The 16,902-nt window shown below is 40.2% G+C and overlaps 1 protein-coding gene across 3 annotated transcripts in view; it reads left to right on the forward strand.

Moving 5' to 3' along the window:
* Positions 1–16,902, forward strand: part of adgrl2a (adhesion G protein-coupled receptor L2a) — a 199,465-nt gene that overhangs the window by 171,871 nt on the left and 10,692 nt on the right. For all 3 annotated transcript variants that reach the window (XM_029677042.2, XM_029677045.2, XM_065026429.1), the window contains exons 14-18: positions 183–392; positions 1,183–1,403; positions 2,035–2,101; positions 9,670–9,761; positions 12,088–12,256. In XM_029677042.2, the coding sequence (XP_029532902.2) occupies positions 183–392; positions 1,183–1,403; positions 2,035–2,101; positions 9,670–9,761; positions 12,088–12,256 (759 nt within the window). The remainder of the gene's footprint in view (positions 1–182; positions 393–1,182; positions 1,404–2,034; positions 2,102–9,669; positions 9,762–12,087; positions 12,257–16,902) is intronic.

Genomic DNA, 16,902 nt, shown 5'->3' on the forward strand with positions numbered 1-16,902 from the left:
ATCTGAAAGTCTCTGTCCATGATTGATGGCTGCTGAGCATTTATTTCCTCATGTCTCCTATGCAATAGAAAAGTAATTTTCCCATGGCTCTTGCCGAAATGAAGTATGGAAGCATTGGCCGTCCTCTATTTTTTATTGACAAAAACAGGCATATTAATATGCCCCATCCGTTATCCCCGTAGGGCCAAGTTGGAGTGCACGAATTACTCTTGACTGTCATCACCCGGGTGGGCATCGTTGTCTCGCTGGTGTGCTTGGCCATCAGCATTTTCACCTTCTGCTTCTTCCGGGGCCTGCAGAGCGATCGCAACACCATCCACAAGAACCTGTGCATCAATCTCTTCATTGCCGAGTTAATATTCCTAATCGGTATTGATATGACCGAACCCAAGGTAAGCAGCACAGATTTACCACTTTTTTGTGAATATATTATTTTATGTATATTTTTCTATTGCACCCCAAACTAAAAACCCTTCAATGTGAAAGTCATGTGACTTTCAAACATAGTTGTGTTTAACCTTCAGTACTTGTCCTCTGCATGGCATGGGTCAGACAGACAGCACCATTAATATGGATTAGAGAGGAGGGATGTCATGCAGTACTTTCCACCTTTTTCTTCGTCACTGAAAGCTTTCGTTTAGAACGTTCTGAAACACTCAATACAGCCTCTGCATGCTTTTTAGTTCTTTAATTTCCTCTGTATTCTCTTTTAGTTCTTCTTCTCTCCATGGCCTTTGTGTAGTCATAGTACCTTCCACCTCCACACAGTCAGTATTCACTGTACAACCAAGGCTCAATGAAAGGACAAAACCAGAAGTCATTCAAATAGGTTGACCATGGAGCCTGCAGCACTTAGCCTTTCAAGACAACTGTCATTTTAAGCAGCCAGCTGCAAGGTCGAACTTGAGCGAACCTGTACGGAGCATAGTGTGTTTGAATATTTTCTTGTCTTTCAAAGGGAAGCGTGATAACTTTTACTTCTGTTCATTACTTACATTGAAATGCACATAACCACTGTATAATAACAATCGCACTCAATTAAATGACATCATTTTCATTGGGATTTGAGAAGATTAACATGGAATGTTGTTGCTCAGTTAATTCCTCATAAGTTGTTACTTTATTTCAAGTTAATATCTATAGTATTTTGATCAATTGAAATGATGAATCCATCCACTATAGGTTGGCTGTTCCATCGTCGCTGGGATTTTGCATTTCTTCTTCCTGGCCTCGTTTTCCTGGATGTGTTTGGAGGGCGTTCAGTTGTACCTGATGATGGTGGAAGTTTTCGAGAGTGAACATTCAAGGAAGAAGTACTACTATGTATCTGGATACCTTCTCCCAGCCATTGTGGTGGGTGTCTCTGCTGCTATCGACTACAGGAGCTACGGGACAAAGAAAGCGTACGTAAAAATTTTAAAATTCCGCTATTTTGTTCTCTAAAAAACTGTCTTAGTCCATTTAGTCCGTGTGTATACGCAGCCCTGTGACTAAGAACTATATTTTCTGTCGTTGCTTTTGTCTGCACCTGGGACCCCTTCCTGGAATGGACTGATCCATTTTTTATGTCATTTTAAAGAGCCTGACAGACTCAACACTGTGGTTTCTAGGGGGGCATGGCAACATTAATGCCTTTCTGTTCAAAGACCCTCCTGCGACCTCTTGTTTTTAAATGCTCTCTTAAAGAGAGGAGTGCTGTCTGGAAAAAGGCTTTTACATAGATTAATGATAGTATTTTAGCTAAGCTTCAGGGTTGAGGCTAGAGTCCTCACTTTTGTCTTGTGTAACCATGTAACTGCAACGTGGGACTTTGTTTTTAGATGGCTTTTTTAGGTGGCTTTTCCATTGATTATTGACAATAAACTAACTACCATGTGTTAACAGGGGCAGGGTACGTTTTTGTCCTCATATTTCATGCCCGTGCATTAATATTTGGCCTAAGGAGGCTGTTGATAGACTGGGTTTAGTTGTTCCTCTTACGTGTGTGTTGTTCTTTTACGGATTCCTAATATTTGTTTTTATCTTCCATCGTAGTTGCTGGCTAAGAGTGGACAATCACTTCATATGGAGCTTTTTAGGACCTGTCACCTTCATCATCATGGTAAGTTAGTTTTCTTTTCCTGAGAGGCAGAGGGAGAGAGATAGGAAAAGAGAGAGAGAAAAATGTTCCTCAGTGATTGGCCAAACTGATACACTATGTTCATAGTTACTCGCAATTGTCTCTATCAAGGACCGATGAGATGTACAACAACCACAGTGTGAAAAGACATAAGGTCAAATAGTATCTTTGAATTTTTTTGTTGTTGTTGTGAAACCCAACGTTTCCTGCTCAAATCCATTTGTTGAACAAAGAGGACACAAAATACAAAACATTTCAGTTCTTTTCATGCCTCCATGCTGTAGTATTTATTAGTATTAGTAGTATTTATTGGGATCCAGAATTAACCACTTCCTGGGGTCCAAACAGGAAACTAAACACAACAAATAATATACATAATATAATAGTCATAATATACATAATACACATAATATACACTAGATAATATCCTGCCTCTGCCTCACGCTTCAGAAACAAGAGATGTCTCCTGCCCTTTATGCCGTTGCAGCTCGCACAAGCCAAGGATTCGTGCAAGGTCACCCACCTACATAATACAATAAATAATACAGTGCAAAATACAATACAAAATATATAAAACATGTCTGTGTCTTCACAGTCCCCATGGTGCCATAAGGTGTTCTTTTATCTGCTAGCATGAGTTTCCTTTGGTGGCAGATAGTTTGATGTAGTCATGGCTCTATGTAATACTGTGCATTTCCCTAGCCTGTGTTCTGGACCTGGGGACTGTGAAGAGACCTCGGAATGCATGTCTTGTGTTATACTGATAAGGGAAAGGGGGATACCTAGTCAGTTGTACAACTGAATGCCTTCAACTGAAATACGTCTTCCGCATTTAACCCAACCCCTCTGAATCAGAGAGGTGCAGACGTTTTCGGCACCCGGGGAACAGTGGGTTAACTACCTTGCTCAGGGGCAGAACGACAAATTTTTACCTTGTCAGCTCGGGAATTCGATCCAGCAACAGTGGCCGAACTGTGTGCTAACTGCTTGAACAAACAGTTCAGTACCTTGCACAAAGACCATTAGTGATGCAGTCAATCTCTCCTCAACGTTGTGCCGAGAGAGATTGACATGCATGTTCCTGACATTCACCCTCTGTGTACATCTAAGTGCAATATGTGCTGCTCTGTTCTGGATCAACTGCAATTTACCTGTCCCTCTTTGTATGGCTACACAACTGGGCAATAGTCCAGGTGCGACTAAACTAGAGCCTGTAGGACCTGTCTGGTTGACTGAGATGTGAAGAAAGCAGAGCAATGCCTTATCATGGACAGACCTCTTCCCGTTTTAGCAACCTATATGTTTTGACCGTGAGTCTGTAAGTCCTTACAAAAAAAACATCACCGACCAGGTGAATCCAGGGGAAAGCTATGATCCCTTATTGATATCCCTTTTTAAATCAACTTCAATCTGTGTAGATGAAGGGGAGGAAACCGGTTAAAGAAGGATTTTTAAGCTTTGAGACATGGATTGTGTATGTGTGCCATTCAGAGAGTGAATGGGCAAGACAAAATATTAAAGTGCCTTTGAACGGGGTATGGTAGTAGCTGCCAGGCGCACCGGTTTGAGTGTGTCAAGAACTGCAATGCTGCTGGGTTATTCACACCTTTTCAAACAGTTTCCTGTGTGTGTCAAGAATGTTCCACCATCCAAAGGACATCCAGCCAACTTGACATAACTGTGGGAAGTATTGGAGTCACCATGGGAAGAATTTCGACACCTTGTATGCCCTGACGAATTGAGGCTGTTCTGAGAGCAAATGTTCCTACTGTTTTGTTCACTCAATGTATGTGCTGTTCAAGCGTTATTTACTGGTCATGACATTATTATCTCCAACTCGATCAATGGAGGTTCGGTGGCTCCCAGGGAAGAGGCCCGGGGGAGTATTATTTTCCCATTTGGAAAAAAATAAATATGAAATTGCTGGTGGCATTCATCGGATGTCAGAGCCCTTTTGACTGTCCATTGTTTTGGCCTCTTTCACACCAGGTGAATGGTAACAGTCTCCAAACTGTCTCCTGTGAAGAGGTAGGAAGAGCAATATTTGCTCAGCGCTGTGTTCATTATCGGGCATAATGGCTGGATTTACAGATGCGCTGATCTCCCTGAGTGAGAACACAGCTGCCAGAAGGAGGGCTTCCTCTTTGCCGCGTCTTATTGTGGTGCTTTGTTGCTTTATGACAACGGCTGGCCAGCGAGGCTTTGTAACACACGAACGACTTACCCGTTCAGTAGAGAAATATAATACAATTCCCTTAAATTGCAAATGAAAGGGGGTGTGTCAAATATTTATCCCCGTGTCAGCAAATGCTCTGCCAACTGCGTGAGATAGTTATTCTCTAAATTGGACATGTTTTTTTTTTCTTCTTCTCTTTGGTTTCAGAATTATTTGCATGAAAAAATGTGTTGGCTGTTGAGATGATAATCCGGAATCCCAGTCCCAGTGACCTGCATGATAAAATGGTGACCCTGACAAAACTGATATATTGTTGCAGTGCTAATGTTGGACAGGAATGAGGATTTGCAGTTCTAGCGGAGGGAGGTATCGTAATGCTGCTTTTTTACTTTTTGCAGAAATTGACAACAAACGGTGAAGCACAAGGGTAGGGGATCTCAAGGGAATGTGTGGGAGCAAGGTTTTCCACAACCTGTGACCCTGGTTCCTCAACAAATTGGCTTTGTCCTTGTCAATGAGATAGGAGAGAGGAAGACACAGACAGACAAAAAAAAACATCCAATCTCACATTCAGTGGCTAGCTGCAGCAGCCACAGCTCCTGTCTTCGAACACCATACTCTCCCGCTGTGTAACTTTTGGTCTAACCCGAGTTGGTCAGGCTCAGTGAAAAGCACTCACAAAAATGTTGTTTTTCCTCTTCCTCCCTATTTTTTTTTTTACTCCCCCCACCTCCCTGAAAGCCGTCTTAAAGCCCAGACTTGAAGTGAAGCTTGAAGAAGCACTCTGTTCAGCCCTGTTCTCAGGCAAGAGGTTAGTTGGCCCTGTCTCCGGGCACAGAGGGTATTAGCTCCATGAAGAAGGAACATGGAAGTAATGAGTGGTGGGGGGAAACCATTAGTATGCCTGAGATGCTTTAACAGCAAGACTTTGGATCATGACACGTCGCAAGCAGTTCCTATCATCCGGACAGCTCCATCTGCACCTTTAATATTTCATCCCCAGTTCACAAGGAGTTCAGGGTTGTAGCACACACTCGACACATACTCGCTCAGGAAAAAGCTTTCTCCTCGGTCCCAGTGTGGCAGAGATGCTTCTGCTTGGCTAGCGGTGATGATTCAGAGCAGAGAGAGAGAGGCCCAGGCCTAGTAGCTTGCAGGCTGCCACTCTCACGAGGTAGACTGGGCCCTGGGGAAGGCAGAGAAAGCATGTTGGTGGGGGTAGTGAACATGTGCTATGCTAGCTAGGGTCCTTTAAAGTACTGTTGTCTCCGTCCTCTGTCTCATTGGATCCATGTCACCACTCCAGGGTGTGTGAAAGGCATTTCCAAGTGCCCGACTCATGCAAGCAAAGTGACAAAAATGATTTGTCTGATGGCGGCATAAACAAAACGCTGCATCACTATGAAAGTCCATGATATAAAGGAGCTGCTCCATTTATGTTTTTTTTTCTCGCCTTCTCTTGTTATGCTCTGCTTATTGTTCTGTGACTCCACTGGTTGATTAGGCGGGGGAGGGGGAGATATTGATCACCTAGCTACTCCTTTCATAGCAGAGTGCAGTAGAGCGCAAGGGGAGCGTGAATGAACAGCCAGACATGTCCAGTACATTATGGAGCTCACAAAGCACCTCCATTTGTCTCATTCCTTCACATTGGTGTTTTCACACTCTTTTTCTCTTTCATTTGCTCTTGCAGCATTCAGAAGATAACCTGAGACAATTGAGCTTTGTTCATGTTCAACTAAGTAAACTATTTAAAATTAATATAGTTAAATCACCCCTCACCAGAATTTCTGTAATTTCTGAAATCAAGATGTGGAAGGTTAATATTAGTAGAACAAACATGTTTTGTTGTTGGTTGTTTGTTTGTTTCTATAATTTATTAGCAGTCTTTCTACATTCGTCCAGGGTTCACACAGAGTGCTTGAAGTACTTGAATTTGGAGGTCAGAAAATCAAGTGATGGAATACCTTGAAAATCGGACATTTCCTCTATTTTTTTTCCTTGAATAGTCCTTGAAATTATTGGAGCCGATTTATATGCTCGGACTGCTCAATATAATTATCCAGAAATTTTATTTCTGATCAATTGTTGTGAGAGGGAGACACTTTTGTTTGTTCCCGTCGTTTCAATTGACATGGGTTGCGCTCGTCTGTTCATGTTTTTGCGGTAAAACCATGTGCAGTTATTGTGAGGACGACAATGTTGGCTTCAACTTGGCTTTCCATACAAAGCGTTCCAATACAAAGTGAAAACATTTTTGGGTTGAGATTTCTCATTTCAAAACCATGACACAAACCCCTAGAACATCTCAAATGGCGAGGGTGAGCATAATGCTACTGCTAGCCTACGTGGACAGGCGTTATCAGTGTGCTTGTATCGTCTACACCTCTACGGGTAGGCATTACAAATCATCACGCATGCAATCTATTTAGTCAGGCAATGTCCATATTATCCTGTCATACTTAGAATGTCATCATAATTTGAATGCAAATGCATAGTGCCATTAGGAAGAACTATAAAATGCATTAGTTGTAATGTATACTTTTTTTTACAATTTTTGCATGCTTTTGGGCGAGAGTTTTTTTCTATACTTTTGAATATAAAATCGAGGCCCTTGAAAATGGCAATTTAGTGCTTGAAGAATTCCTTGAAAGTCCTTGAATTTGACTTGCCAATGTCTGTACGAACCCTGTTAATAACATACAATATCATTCAAAAGTTTGGGGTCAGTTGTCCTTGTTTTTGAAAGAAAAGCAACATTTTTGTCCATTAAATAACATCAAATTGATCAAAAATACAGTGTAGACATTGTGAATGTTGTAAATGACTATTGTAATTGGAAACGGCTGGTTTGAGAAACAGACTCCTCACAATTCCTCAACTGGCAGTTTCATTAAATAGTACCCGCAAAACACCAGTCTCAACGTCAACAGTGAAGAGGTGATTCTGGCCTTCTAGGCAGAGTTGGAAAAAAAAGCCATATTTCAGACTCGCCAATACAAATTAAATATTAATGGGCAAAAGAACACAGACACTGGACAGAAGAACTCTGCCTAGAAGGTCAGCATCAAGTCGCCTCTTCACTGTTGATGTTGAGACTGGTGTTTTGCGGGTACTATTTAACCTCTTAAGTCGACCCGACACGCATGCGTCCCATCTAGCCATCTGGAAATGCAAATGCGCTACGCTAAATGCTAATAGCACTCGTTAAAACTCAAACGTTCATTAAAACACACATGCAGGGTACTGAATTAAAGCTACACTCGTTGTGAATCCAGCCAACAAGTCAGATTTTTAAAATGCTTTTCGGCGAAAGCATGAGAAGCTATTATCTGATAACATGCAACACCCCGAAATACCTGAAGGGGACGTAAACAAAATAATTAGCATAGCCGGCGCTACACAAAACGCAGAAATAAAATATTAAACATTCATTACCTTTGACGATCTTCTTTGTTGGCACTCCTAGATGTCCCATAAACATCACTATTGGGTCTTTTTTTTCGATTAAATCGGTCCATATATACCCTAAATATCGATCTATGAAGAGTGTGTGATCCAGGAAAAAACACCGTTTTAAAACGCAACGTCATTTTTTTAAATTAAAAAAGTCGACGATAAACTTTCACAAAACACTTCGAAATACTTTTGCAATCCAACTTTAGGTATTAGTAAACGTTAATAATCTATCAAATTGATCACGGGGCGATGTGTATTCAATAGCTCCACGTCTTAAAATCATGGTCGGGAAATTTCTACTCCAAAACATCCTGTCGGAGACTGGCGACATCGTGTGGAAGCTGTATGACTTGCAATCTCAGCCCCATGTAATTTGCTTTCCAATAGACAATACATGCAAGTGGCGCATTGATATATTTTCCAGATTTTGGTGATCAGTTTTTCTTGCGCTTTTCGATGAAACACGCGTTATGTTATAGTCACAGCCGTGATTTAACCAGTTTTAGAAACGTCAGAGTGTTTTCTATCCACACATACTAATCATATGCATATACTATATTCCTGGCATGAGTAGCAGGACACTGAAATGTTGCGCAATTTTTAACAGAATGTTCGAAAAAGTAGGGGGTAGACTTAACTTAAAGAAGCTGCCAGTTAAGGACTTGTGAGGTATCTGTTTCTCAAACTAGACACTCTAATGTACTTGTCATCTTGCTCAGTTGTTCACCGGTGCCTTCCACTCCTCTTTCTATTCTGGTTAGTGCCAGTTTTGCGCTGTTCTGTGAAGGGAGTAGTACACAGCGTTGTACGAGATCTTCAGTTTCTTGGCAATTCCTCGCAGAACAAGAATAGACTGATGAGTTTCAGAAGAAAGTAATAGGTTCTAGCCATTTTGAGCCTGTAATCGAACCCACAAATGCTGATGCTCCAGATTTTCAACTAGTCTAAAGAAGGACAGTTTTATTGCTTCTTTAATCAGTACAACAGTTTTCAGCTGTGCTAACATAATTGCAAAAGGGTTTTGTAATGATCAATTAGCCTTTTAAAATGATGAACTTGGATTCGCTAACACAATGTGCCATTGGAACACAGGGGTGATGGTTGCTGATAATTGGCCTCTGTACTCCTATGTAGATAGTCCATAAAAAAATATGCTGTTTCCAGCTACAATAATTATTTACAACAATGTCTACACTGTATTTCTGATCAGTTTGATGTTATTTTAATGAACAAAACATTTGATTTTCTTTCAAACACAAGGAAATCTGAGTGACCCCAAACTTTTGAACGGTACTGTAGACAGTAGGCTATGCATATGTGCGTGTGTTCAAGTGTCAGAGACCCGGTTCTGTCTCAGAATAGATAGTTTTAGGAGTAAATCATTTGGAGCTGCTCCTGATTGGCCCATGCAGCTCCCTCTTTGTGTCACTAAATCATGGTATTGATATATTTTTAAGGGCTGAAAGATACAGCACACAGTATACCACTCTGAACTTGATATGTACCACTGGCTTTCTTAGGATTTCATCTGGTATTAAAACAAGGAAGTGAAAGTGATGGGAATCTCACCCTCTCTGCCTGTCTGTCTATTTTCCTGCACAGGAATTTAAGAAATATACTGCCTTCCATATAGCGTTTTATAGTTGCCAGACTGTAGCTGTGTTTTTTGGCTGGACTGCGATGGATTTTAATGCATGTTCATGGTCTTATTGATATAGAATGACACAACATTTGGCGCCAGTCTGCTTGTCTGAGTCTTGCAGGACGATAGATGTCTATTACATTAGGGCAGTGGATGAGAGAAGCTCGGGAAGGCACTCCTATTTTAATAGTTATAGACAAATTAACAGTTTTTTCTCCTTCACCATGCCATTAATCTCCATCAATTAACAAAGCCATTACTCTGTTTTGACAGCTCAATCTCATCTTCCTGGTCATCACCATGTACAAAATGGGGAAGCACTCCACTACTCTGAAACCAGACTCCAGCAGATTGGAGAACATCAAGTAAGTAGAGATTCTGGGTAAATGCACATTTTCCAATATTCTTGACAATAAACAGATATTTCCACAAACCCATAAAGACAATAGTACTGTATGGCATGGTAAAAATGTTCCATGTACTGTAGAGGTAATGTTTTTAATAAGTCGAATTTGTGTCCTTGTCGGTAGCATTAATGTATCTATATCTGGTACACATTTAAATCGTCCATACAGAAAATTGACCAGAGGAATTCCAATTGATCTCCAGGGAGATCATATTTTACACAGAGACTGGTGGTTTCGGGTGGGGGATTATGGCATGACCGTCCTGCAATGATGACAACGTTTACTTTGTGAATGGTCTTTAGTCTTTGTTGTATTCCTCTGTGTCAGCGACCACTGGATTGTGTTGGCATGGCACAAACCATTCGTAAGCTTCTGGCTCATTGTATACGCTGTTAGGGCTTCAGGGTGGGGTGAGTGGAAGCACTGTCATGTGATTCCCATGGAACAACAAAAACAATTTGAGTCCTAGAAAAGAAGTCCACCCTCCCTTAACTCCACTCCCTCCCCATCCTTTAACGAGTGTGGTTTTCTCAGTCACCTCTGCATTTGCTACATGTTTTGCTTTGGGGAAAGTAAATGTTTTCCAAAGTCTTGATTGTTTATCATTGACAAAAAAAAAACGATATATTGTGCTTGAAATAAGTGAGCAGAATACAGGGGCTCCTGAAAGATATGGGCATTTTGGTTTGTTGGTTAGGGAGTGTTATCTTCGATGCCATGGCTTGGTTGCATAGCCTAACCCTAACCAATTCACACCATGACATTACAACATCAACTCAGCTCCATCCCACTGTGTGTGTAGGAGCATTGAGGCATTTATTTTTAGTGGTCTAATTACTATTATAAATTTAAAAAACACAACCATAAGTAGTGCCAATAGACATCCAGTTCACCTCTGCAATGTTTAATGAAATGCATTAGGTGATTATGTGTTTTAAATGTGCACATTTGCTCACATTCTAGTTCTACATGTGTTCTATTCACGTTGCAGTTGAATCACTAGTGGATATTGTCTTTTTGGTGCGTAATGAAACTACACCGCATAACATGTTTCCTCCAAGCAATGTTTGTACACGTATAAGTATTACTGTATTTTCTGTTGTCTTCTTGTGGTCTTATGTTGTCTGCACCAATCCTCAAGGACTTTGGTTAGTCAACCACATAGATGGGAATCAGCATAGCACCAGTGTCATTGCATGTTGCATGTCAAAGGGAAAGCTAATCTGCAGCGTCTCTCGTTTCTCTTCCTGTTGCGTTTCTTCTTTTCTCTCTGTCCTGTCTTCCACACCAGTAATTATCGCGTTTGTGACGGCTACTATAATACCGATTTGCCTGGGTAAGCTTTCACCATACATTTCCCCCAAATTGTCTTCATCGCAGAGCGGACATAGTGATATAAACACAAATTGAACGGCACGCAAGTGGTTTGAACTGACCAGTTTACACATTTTGTAATTTCATCAACAGCCAAATACACACACAGACTCTCGCTACTTGTTAGCCTCTTAATTTCATTCCCTCGTAATTTTCCTAAAATCAAAGGTGAAGATCTCTGCCTCAAAATGCCAACTAACCACGCTGTGATGCGTCTGATCTAATTTGTGTTTCTCTTTCCCGCTTATCATGCTCTCTAGCTATGAAGATAATAAACCATTTATCAAGTAAGGACATTAGCCTCAGAAGTCTGAGACTGTTCTTCAGCCTGTAGTTGATTTTTTCTCACCATTCTGCCTCTCTCTCTCTCTCTCTCTCTCTCTCTCTCTCTCTCTCTCTCTCTCTCTCTTTCTCTCTCTCTCTGTGATCACTCCAAGGTGCTCCTCATTTTCTTTCCTTACTGTTCATATCCCCATGTCTCTCCGCCCATCCGTCCGTCTTGTCTTTATCCAGTTTGCTGTTGTGTGTCTTCACCTGTGAAGGTGTTTGAAGGCTCCATAGGACCTTCACACAACCGGCTCCAGGCTTTCCTATAGAAATAATAAATATATTAAAGACTTGTTGAAAGAGAGACAAAACGCAGGTAATAATTTTTATCGAGATTGACCCCCCTCCCCAGATATGATATGATACCAAAAGAACAGTATCTGTAGTCAAGCTCGCGTGTCCCATAAACATTGTGTGAATGTGGTCTGAGTTTTTGGACTCCTTGGCTGAATCTGCCGGTGTAGATGTCCAGTCTGTCCACCTGTCATGGTCTAGCTAGCACAGATTGATCGTTATTCCAAGAGAACACAATACCCCCCTCACTCTGGATTTCCTTTAAAAACATTTTTATTTGTTTGTTCAGATCCTGGGTCCTGGGGGCGTTTGCACTGCTTTGCCTGATGGGACTGACGTGGTCGTTCGGCTTGTTCTTTATCAACGAGTCCTCTGTGGTGATGGCCTACCTCTTCACAATATTCAACACCTTCCAAGGAATGTTCATCTTCATTTTCCACTGCCTTCTCCAGAAAAAAGTATGTTTGCTTCCTTTATAAGTTTGTACTATAATGTTGCACAAACACTATGTGAGACTGAATCAATTGTCACATTAAACAATTGAGGGGTGAGTGGGGTAAGTTGAGCCAAAGGTTTGGTTGAGTCACCCTTTGTTTCTAGGAGACCATACACAAAATTAATCAGGTGATCAAATATTTAGGAAGAGGTCATCATTTCATGGAGTTGGTAAAAGAAGAAACCAAAGAAAAGTCAAATTGATTTATTGTGTTATGAGTTTCATGATGATTGTATCTAAACAAAAGTTTTAAGATTGTTTTGTATATCAGTTGGGGTCTCTATAAGCTACAATATGAGGTCCTAAACCTAGCATGAAAGTGCATCCTTGTACATGTGTGGGCTAATAAAGTCAACATTTTGCCTTGGGGCAAATTGAGATAATGGCCACAATATCCCATACAAATTATTATTACATTTTGTCAGTTTTATCCATACTATGCATAGTATTTGTGCAATGTGTCATGCATATGAACTCAAGATTTTTGTTACAGAGCAGACATCATCATGCACCGTAAACAAGCAGGGGTCTAGCCCCCCTTGAGGTTCTTGAGAAGCCAAGGAAGTGAGAGAAGGGAAGAAGTCCATTTGAGCAGCAGCAAGTGATGAAATATAGTCTGAATGACATTGAAGAGGTACATTGACAAAAAAGAAAACAAACATGTACCTGTCCGAAAGAGAGTCTATAACAGAGCAGCAGAGGTGCACAACTTCTTATCTGATGAAATGAAGGTTGAGCTTGCTAACGATATCAAGAATCTTGCAGACCAGTTTCATGGGCTTAGTAGCCTCAAATGTAGAGAACTTGCCTACGAATTAGCACATCGAAACAACATCCATGTCCCAGACAACTGGTCAATAAATGGAAGGGTAAGTCATATTGAAGACAGAGATCTATATCTGAATGTAGGCATACATTTAAGATATACAATATACCAAACCCCCATTCCTTGAATTCAACTTTGACCTACCAGCACCATTACCCACACCCCAAGGCGGCTCAACTTACCCAATTCCTATGCTCAATTTACCCCATACCGAGACCACTATTTTTGGACAAGCTATGTTTTCAAAACTGTTGTGTTTACATTAATTCTGCCTAATTTCTGGGATACAGGGAAAGTATTCAGACCCCTTGACTTTTTCCAAATTGTGTTAGGTTACATGCTTATTCTAAAATGGATTAAATTTAAAAAAAAATCTCATCAATCTAAACACAATACCCCATAATGACAAAGCAAATTCAGGTTTTTAGAATTTTTTGCTAATTCCCAAAAAATGAAAATTACACATTTACATAAGTATTCAGACCCTTTACTCAGTACTTTGTAGAAGTACCTTCGGCAGCGGTTACAGCCTCGAGTCTTCTTGGGTATGACGCTACAAGTTTGGCACACCTGTATTTGGGGAGGTTCTCCCATTCTTCTCTACAGATCCTCTCAAGCTCTGTCAGGTTGGATGGGGAGAGTTGCTGCACAGCTATTTTCAGGTATCTCCAGAGATGTCAGATTGGGTTCATGTCTGGGCTTTCGCTGCAGAGATGGTTGTCCTTCTAGAAGGTTCTCTAGAGCTCTGTCAGAGTGACCATCGGCTTCTTGGACACCTCCCTGACCAAGGCCCTTCTCTGCCGATTGCTCAGTTTGGCAAGGTGGCCAGCTCTAGGAAGAGTATTGGTGGTTCCAAACTTCTTACATTTAAGAATGATGGAGGCCACTGTGTTCTTGGGGACCTTCAATGCTGCAGAAATGTTTTGGTACGCTTCCCCAGATCTGTGCCTCGACACAATCCTGCCTTGGAGCTGTACGGACAATTCCTTTGACCTCATGGCTTGGTTTTTGCTCTGACACACACTGTCAACTGTGGGACCTTATATAGAGAGGCGTGTGCCTTTCCAAATAATGTCCAATCAATTGAATTTACCACAGGGTGACTCCAATCAAGATGTATAAACATCTCACGGATGATCAATGGAAACAGGATTCACCTACTTATCTAAATAACGTATTTCTGTTTTACATTTTTAATAAAAATTGTAAAACCTTTTTAATAAAAAACAAAACAATTTTAGACTAATTTCATAATGTAACAAAATGAAATGTAGAAAAAGTCTAGGGGTGTGAATACTTTCCGAAGGCACTGTACTTAGATATCTTTATTATCTTATATGTTATATAATATTATATTCCCCTAGACGTAGTGATGCTGAATGTAAAAAATTGTCTCAACATACTCCACTCTCTGCTAAACATATTTCAATGTAGTTTTGAGCATAAGGAACCATCCTTTGTTCATTACTCCTGTATTTGTATTTTATTTGAGTTAATTTACAAATATATAGGATAACAGACAATGTAGGCTTAGCATAGCCTCCGCTTTCAGACTTGGCTCACGTTGTTCTCAAAAGCCTGGGGAAGGTTATGTTGGAAGAATATGAGTGGAGTGTTGATTGCCATCAGATGCTGGCTGATTTGCTATGAATATACATTTCTTTTTAAACAGCCACCCTTTCAATCCCTCTTCAGAAACAAAACGTATCCAGAGTAAGCTAATGTATGGTCCAAGCATTGCTAGCATGTTATCTTTTAGAGAATTAACATTCAGAAATAATGTCTATCAAATGTTTTATGTAATTTTGTTGTAATGACAAAATCTAGATAATTTTTGGGTGAAAATATTTCGCAGTTTGGTTTTGGTTTTGAATATCTGGTTTTGAATATCTGCCTGTTTGAATGTGCCTATTTCAATTGTTGGCAGGGACAAATGGCTTGGATATATCATCCAGCATCTTTTAGCTGACAAAAACTTCCTCAGGCTTTCGAATGGTACGGTATATTCCAAGGGCTTTTTGGGACAAGGTTTCCAGTGCTTTCAGAAGGTATTCATACCGCTTGACTTATTCCACATGTGGTTGTGTTACAGCCTGAATTAAAAATGTATTAAATAGATTTTTTACCCACAAATCTACACACAATACCGCAATGTTTTTAGATATGTTTGCACATTTATTGAAAATTTAATACAGAAATATCTCATTTAGATAAGTATTCACACCCTTAAGTTAATACATGTTACAATCACCTTGGGCAGCGATTACAGCTGTGAGTCTTTCTGGGTAAGTCGCTAAGAGCAATGCACACCTGGATTGTGCAATATTTACACATCATTCTTTAAAAAATTATTCAAGCTCTGTCAAGTAGGTTGTTGATCATTGCTAGACAGCCATTATCAAATCTTTCCATAGATTTTCAATCCAATGTAGCCATTTCCTGCAGTCAAATGGCCTAGTGGCCTCATGGGTTGAATGTTATTAATATTTTTCATAATTACTAAACATATATATATTCTTAAACGCTGAAAATCCGGTGTTTCTATGGCAAACAGTTGTGTTATATTTCAGTCTTCTGTGATGTATTTAAAGTGTATTTCTGGGATGCAAAATCAACATTGAATACATTTCAACTCTATATCTGGCATGGTACAGGTGTCTTCTTTTTTTAAAACCCATAACCATGTGTGTGAGGTGTATACATTTGTTTCAAACTAGATTTGCTTAAGACTTACCAAGAAACATTCGGTGTGACCGTGATTTAGCCCACTGCAGTAAAAGATTAAGTCAAAACTGTAACTAGACCGCTCAGGAACATTCAATGGCATCTTGGTTATTAACTCCAGTGTATATTTGGCCTTGTGTTATAGGTTATTGTTCTGCTAAAAGGTGAATTTGTCTCCCAGTGTCTGTTGGAAAGCAGACTGAACCAGGTTTTCCTCTAGGATTTTTCCTATGCTTAGTACTATTCTGTTATTTTTTTATCCAGTAAAAACTCCCTAGTCCTTGCCGATGACAATCATACCCATAACATGATGGAGCCACCACCATGCTTGAAAATATGAAGAGTGTTACTCAGTGATGTGTTGTGTTGGATTTGCCCCAAGCATAACGCTTTGAATTCAGGACATGAAGTTGCCAGATTTTTTGCAGTTTTACTTTAGTGTCTTATTGTAAACAGGATAAATGTTTTGGAACGTGTTTATTCTGTACAGACTTCCTTCTTTTCACTCTGTGAATTAGGTTAGTATTGTGGAGAAACTACAATGTTGCTGATCCATCCTCAGTTGTCTCCTATCACAGCCATTATATGACCAATTAGACTGTTACCAACCCTTAGTAAGCTTTTGGAAAAAAATGTGTTTGACCAGATACAATTCCTATTTACAGTAAACAAATTGACCACATACAATCAGCACACTTATAGGGAAGTACATTCAACAAGCACAGCACAAATGACTTGGCTGAGAGAAATTGATGATAAAAAGATCAGAGGCTGTTATGTTAGACTTTAGTGTGGCTTTTGACATTATCAATCATAGTCTGCTGCTGGAAAAACATATGTGTTGTGGCTTTACACCCCCTGCCATATTGTCGATAAAGATTTACCTGTCTAACAGAACACAGAAGGTGTTCTTTAATGGAAGCCTCTCCAACATAATCCAGGTAGAATCAGGAATTCCTCAGGGCAGCCGTTTAGGCCCCTTTCTACTTTACTAATGACATGCCATGGGCTTTGAGTAAAGCCAGTGTGTCTATGTATGCAGATGACTCAACACTATA

The sequence above is a fragment of the Oncorhynchus nerka genome, linkage group LG13, assembly GCF_034236695.1.
Source record: "Oncorhynchus nerka isolate Pitt River linkage group LG13, Oner_Uvic_2.0, whole genome shotgun sequence".
In the NCBI taxonomy this organism is placed as follows: domain Eukaryota; kingdom Metazoa; phylum Chordata; class Actinopteri; order Salmoniformes; family Salmonidae; genus Oncorhynchus; species Oncorhynchus nerka.